Source organism: Pezoporus wallicus, unplaced genomic scaffold (genome assembly GCF_028554395.1).
Source record: "Pezoporus wallicus isolate ANWC-B61680 ecotype Strahan unplaced genomic scaffold, APGP_CSIRO_Pwel_v1 contig_2012, whole genome shotgun sequence".
Taxonomy (NCBI): domain Eukaryota; kingdom Metazoa; phylum Chordata; class Aves; order Psittaciformes; family Psittacidae; genus Pezoporus; species Pezoporus wallicus.
In genome coordinates, this window is record NW_026639840.1 from 4604470 (window position 1) to 4611199 (window position 6730).

Below are 6730 nucleotides of genomic sequence, written 5' to 3' on the forward strand. Positions count from 1 at the left end.
AAAATCCATTTTCAACATTTTGTTCTTTCAAACAAAAGAACCTTTTTCAAATTATGATATTGTAGCCTCTACTCCAAAATAATCTTGACAATGCAATTGTATATATAATTATTAGTTACACTTCAAGAATCAACAGGCAGTAAGTACAAAATATATTTACTGCTTTCATTTCAATTGCAATTTTTTGCCTGAGTTAGCCAGACTAGCTACAGTGGTTTAAGAACAAAAAGGAGGCATCACATGCGAGAATTAACAGACTTTATATAAACACCCAGAAAGCACACAAACCAAAACAACAGGTATATAAATCAGTTCTATATGTAAAATACATAAATTAAGACATTGCACCTCAGGATCAGCAAGTAATTAGAAAACATATTTACTTTCAGATTGGTTGGGAACTTTCTTGTTCTGCTTCTGTTGTGCTCTAACAAACAAAAAAAAAAGAAATTCTATCAGTTGCCAGCATTAACTGAACTTTTTAAAAGTAAAAATGAGGAAAAAATAAAAAGAAACAACTCACATAACAGGTAAGTCCATATTTATCAATATAATTATGTATTCTTCCATTCAGTGAAATACAATGAAGTTTATCACCAGACTTTTATTATAAAATCCAGTGAGTCTGAATGAAGTATTATGATTCTCAGAGCAGCAGTTTCAATAGTAAAAGTCTATACATTTTAATTTTATTGACCTGCTCTCAATTTGTAGTTTAAATCAACAAACATATCACTGTAAGACCTGAGATAACATCACCAAAGGCCAATGTAATCCAACTTTAAATGACTTTAGGCATGAAAACTTGGAAGATGGCACATATAAGAAGCAGCTTCTGGTTTTGAAATTCACTTATTTAAGAACAGAATATACCTGAAGCCTCAAAAATACTATTTTATAATTATTTGAAAAATATAAAAATTGGGACTATATGAGATCTGATTTAGCTTAGTGAAAAAAAAAACACCAAACACCTGTGAAAACCTGACCCAAAGAATAGTCATAAATATGTTCATAAATATACTTAGATAACCCTTATAAACCAGGCCGTTATTAAAGTAACCCTAAACATAGAGCATATTAATATCACAATATAAATCTTGAGCTAGAATTACACTACTGATGCCAGAAATTACGTGAGCAAATTATTAAGGATTATTAATTATTAATAAAGGAAAAAGGGTTCTAATAATGATGTACTAGAACTAGTATACCAAAATCTCAAGACACAATACTTGGAATACAGATATCAGCATCTTTATAACCACTGAATGATTGGGACATAGAAGACATTCAAGGATCACAGTATAGAGCCATAGTTGTAGTACTGAAAACATTCAACATCCGTGTTGGCACAGAGCTCAAATAAACTGATTCTGAGCAGGTCCTAGCTTTAGTGAGCAGTGTTCTTATTATCTGGTGTTACATGCTAAATATGTGCACAAGAGTGCATTCTGCTGCGCAAAAATATACTTCACACCAACCAGAAAAATATAAATAACTGCAATCACTCAAAAACAACTTATCTTTTATGATTTAGTACATGCTGTATATGATTATGTTTTCACATAGAAAAGGAAGGCTGCCTCCTCTGATTATATTCATACTTTCATTTGTAACATACCTGAATACAAAAAGAAATTTTAAATCTTGAGGACTTAGCCAGCGCCACAGTGTCTTTTAGAATAGCTTAACTTGTACCAGAGAAAAGGCTATGGGAAGTTTGGAAGGTTGTGACCAAAATACCATCCCCCAAAACCACAGGAGAGAACCAGCATGGTCTTAACTCTAACAGTTTTAACCTTTGATATGTCAGCACAGAAAAGCAAATCTGTAAGAACCAATCATTTATAAACTCCCTGTTCTTTCTGAACACTTACCTCAAGCTGTTCATTCTCATCTAGCTCCTCAACACTGGTCAAATTAGACACTCCAGCTCTATCGGTAAATTCAGCTATCATCTTTTCATCGTTTTCCTGTGGTAACAAAACCCAGTTTTCAGTTAAAAGTATTCCGCATCACAAATAATTATCTATAGAGAATATTTCAGATGTGTTAAAATGACACTATCTATGAATAGAGAATACTTAGATGCATGCTATAGAAATACGTCAGTATGTGAATATGTTCTTTGCATGCTTGTTAAGACAATTTTTTTCAGACTTTTTTAAGTAACAGGAATTTTGGTTTAAATTTCTATATATTAATTTTTTCTGTCACTTTTATACTGTCATCTTCTTAAAGTTATGTGCTCTCAGTATTTTAACAGTGCTCTAAAAACACACATATCTCTAAAGTATGATGTGCTCCTTGTAAATTTAAGAGATATTCATATTTAAAAGCTTTAATGAGATAAACATTCCAATTATCAGTGCATGTTTTTACTGAAATGGCATTAAAAGACCATGCATTTTCACAGATATCTGTCTACACACTCTTCTGTTAGTACGAATTTCTATGTACCAGGAAGATCTCAGAATCAAGAAGCATCCCAGTTTCAAACCACAGTTCCTTTTCCAGGTACAGCAAATGGACTTCAGGCTGACACACTGTATAACATTACTGTCTAAATACTTAAAGCAGACATACTTAAATACTTTCTCACATTTCTCAAGGAATGTGAAAGCATCAACTAAGCTGACACGCTACATTTTGCAATAAATGCTCTCCTCTGATCATAAGCTAAATAAACCTAATAGAACAGATAAAAATACAAGTATGAAAGCCAGACTGGAAAAAAGGTGTTAGAAATTCTTCCCCCATTTTCAATTTATTTTTTTTTACATTATGCGTCAGTTCAACACCCATGGGCTTCTGCATCGTGTTTTGGATTTAGTGCCTCCATCTGGAAAAGGCAGCTGATTAGCAGTATTTTCAAACAACTGACTAAGCTTTGGCTTAAACCTCTTGATCTTCCTGCTGCAACGGCATTTTGCCTTCTTCATTCTGCAGTTCCAACTCCTTACGCTCTTGTTCCAGCTGAGCCTGCAGTCAGTTTAAGAAAGGTAATTAGAAGGGAAAAAAAAAAAACACATTCATATTGCCCACCCCATTGTTTACAATGTATTTCAAAAATGAAATCTTAAAAAAAATAAAAAGGAAGCATAAAACATAACTGCAGTGTTAATAACATAAAACCCTTCCAGCATCATCTGACTCAACACTTTCACAGGTTTTAGATTTGCATGGATAGAAAGTCTTTGCTATCAAGAGGATGAAAAAATAGACACCTGGTTAGCATACACACTTAAGATACTGTTTTGCTCCACATGCTCTTTATCAGTCTATATTCATTATCTCCTACGCTTTGAATTAAGCTCTGATACTTCATATAGTACCTAGCACAGACAGATGAAGCCACGTCAAATCAAATTTATATAAAACTTTAGTAAGCAATGTCATTGACATTAATTATCTTCAGCAGCAACCTTTAATATTTCCAATTAGAAATATCTAATACAAAGTGTTTACTCTTTGTGACCTTAAATCCTACTGCATCAAAAATTAAGAAATTACATAATCGAAGTGCTCACATTCAACAACACTAGGGTCTAGAGAATACTGTTTGCTGCAGCATTCTGTGAGCAGTCATATTGTAGTAATGAGTTTTCGCATTCATTTTTGATATATAATCAAAACACGCCTGAGTACATGACTATAGCCAAAATTGGATTAAGCTAAAAAAATGTGTCTAATGTGAATATTGAATAATTCAACATCTTTCCCATAGTTTACATGAAATAATTTATATAATTCCCTGTGAATTATCTCTAGACACAATCTCATATTCTTGTTTCCATTTGCTATTTTATATGACTCATGAAATCCTATCCTGGTATTGGCTGGGATAGAGTTAATTTTCTTCCTTGTAGCTGGTACAGTCCTGCGTTTCTGCTTTAGTCCAAGAACAATGCTGATAACACACTAGGGATGTTACTGATGTTCTAGTTATTGCTAAATAGCACTTACCCTGATCAAGAACATTTCAGTCTCTTATGCTCTGCCAGTGAGGAGGGGCACAAAAAGCCGGGAGGGAGCAGAGACAGGACACCTGACCCAAACTAGACAAAGGAATATCCCATACCACAGCATGTCATACCCAGTATATAAACTGGGGGGAGTCACCTGGAAGGGACTGATCACTGCATGGCTTGGGCTGGGTATTGGTCAGCAAGTGGTGGGCAATTTTGCTGTGCGTCACTTTTGTTTATTGGTTTTGGTGGGATTTTGTTGTTTGTTTTTTTTTCCTCTCCTTTCCCCTTTTAGTTTTATATTCTCCTTGCAATCCCTCTCAGGAAGTGGGGAAAGGGGAGGTGGGGGGAGAGGGCAAGTGGCTGTGTGGTACTTGGTTACTGCCTGGGTTTAAACCACAACAAATCCTTAGGCACATAACTTTAGGCCTGAAAATTAGTAAATTTCAAATTTTAAAAGTGCAAGTGAAATAGAATAAATGCAACTTATACTGGAACTGGGCTTAACAGGATTTGAAATTACCCTCCTGATAGCATCCTGAAAGTCAGCCATATGAAAAAATCCAGGCAGATAACATCAATGTCATGATAGTAACACTGAAGGTGTGACACATCACTGATTCCCAACCATTTTCAGATCTCTACAATTTTGTATACTTTCTCATTACCTTTGTTTGCATTACTGATATTACACTGAAGTAACTTCAGACAATAATTGGTTATCATTCCCATACCTCCTAACAGGCCTGTCAATTTTTGCAATGATTTCTAACTTTATTTGCACCAGCTCTTGCTCATCATTAATTACAGAAGCCAGGTCTTCTTATTTTAAGTTACTTCTTATGTAAGTATTTTATTTTTTTTTTACATTTTACCACATAGTATGCAAGTTTTCCTTGCTATGTGCTGACCAATTCCTCCAGTTACTATTTAGAAAAGTGAGTTTAAAATACTTGGTTTATGCTACCTTCTATCCAAATCATTATACAGAGATTAGAAACATACAGAGCTACAAGATGCCACAGCGTCATATACTATTTCTATTTATAATTGCCTACTACTAAATATTATTAACCTGATGTTGTTCTTCAAGTTTCTGCTGGATCATTAGTTCTTCTTCCTTCACTTTCTGTAACATTTCGAGTTCTATGCGGGCCGCCTCCCGCTCCTGTTCCAGCTCAATCCTCTCCAACATTATCTATTTCAGAGGTAACAGAGAATCAATTGAAAAAATAGAGATTAAATAGCATCAATTATACTATCATGAATATTTTTTTACCAAGATGGAGCCACCTTTTTTTCTTCATCTAAGACTCTTCTATAATTGTAAATCCAGTGTGCCAGATATTCTATTGGATCTGCAGGCCGACGTTCTGCAACCTCTGCCAGTCCCTTTCTCAAGCAACTTCCCAGGCATCTCTTCAGATACTGAGATTCCATTCACACCTAGTAATAACAGAAAGACATTACCCATCAATGTCAGAGTTAAATTAGGGTTTCTACGAATTATTGCCCCAAGCACCAAATATTGAATATGACATTATTCTTTTTACTAACCTAGCAATTAATTGAAGAAAGTAATTTAAATGTAATATTGGTTTAGTGCTTAAAAGGTCCGGTGATAGATCAGTTATATCAGCACTGCAGGAATAAAAATGCTTAAAATCCCCCTTACTGTTTAGTCATGTATAATTCAGAAACTGTCCAGAAATATGCTGGTAATTTTAGGTCAGCATGATAGAAACAAAAAACAAAAAACCACAGAAAACTTCTACACAGATAGCTGAAGTACAGCAAAGTAGTTCTGTGAATAAGGATAGATTTTAGTCTGAGCTAGCAAAACTATCTTTAGAATATGTATGCAAAACCAAGGCCTGAAGCAATCAGTCTTCACAATTATGAAAGGCATAAACCTGTACATATGCAAGGTTTTACTAGCACTGTGACAGTATGCACATAAGAAACTCGAGTTCTGCAATACTGAAATGCCCTTCATTGGCTACCAAAAGGACTGAATCCACCTCACATGAAGTGACATAGATACAAAACCTCTCTGGCCCTTCATGTTTCCACTGACCCCCAAGGTGATAGGTCCAGGACAAGGGTCAGGGCACATTAGCAGACCTCCATTGTCCCGACCATTCTCAACCGGTGCCTCCAGCCCACACACTCTGCCCCGAGCTCTATTTAAGCTTTTATCCTTGCCCTAGATGATATGCCGGGCGGGCCTGCTCCTGTGGCGCTGTTGGGATTTCCAGAGCGGATCTGGCATGTTACTCTACCTCACCCGGTGCTCCATGGACTCTTTACTAGCGCCCGGTGCTGCCACCTCCCTGTTTCTGGCGCCGTGAGGCTGCGCGCTGTCGCTAAGGTAATTATCTAGCCTGCGCCGCAGCCGATCCTGGCTTCCCCCGCTCGCCTTCCCTCAGAGTAGCCCCAGTCCCACGGCTCCCCGATATTACCTCCCGAGCGCAACCTCGGGACGGCAGCCTTTCCGCGCAGCACCACCCGGTCTTACCCGGCCTGTCGGCTGCTCCAACGCAGGCACAGGCATCACGGCACAGGACGCCTCACAACGCGCCGGGTTGCTAAGCAACACTGCTCTTGGGCGCACCGCGACCTCCGCGTAGCCGATTGGCGGGAGGGCGCAGTGGGGAGGTGCCGGTGGCGGGGCACTCCCGGGGCAGCCGCATTCTTCTCGGTATCGGGACGCGAGCGGGCGGCGGGCGGTGCAGCGGGACAGGCGACACGGGGCGGCC

General features: G+C 37.7%; 1 protein-coding gene across 1 annotated transcript; it reads right to left on the reverse strand.

The window, feature by feature from the left end:
• Nucleotides 1–367: 367 nt before the first annotated feature.
• On the reverse strand, nucleotides 368–6513 carry DYDC1 (DPY30 domain containing 1). Its single transcript, XM_057416398.1, has 6 exons — nucleotides 6448–6513; nucleotides 5265–5417; nucleotides 5047–5169; nucleotides 2905–2985; nucleotides 1881–1976; nucleotides 368–427 (listed from the first exon to the last, which is right to left on the reverse strand). Exons 2-6 carry the CDS (start codon nucleotides 5409–5411, stop codon nucleotides 386–388), a joined length of 489 nt encoding a protein of 162 aa, XP_057272381.1. The 5' UTR covers nucleotides 5412–5417; nucleotides 6448–6513; the 3' UTR covers nucleotides 368–385.
• Between the last annotated feature and the right edge of the window lie 217 nt (nucleotides 6514–6730).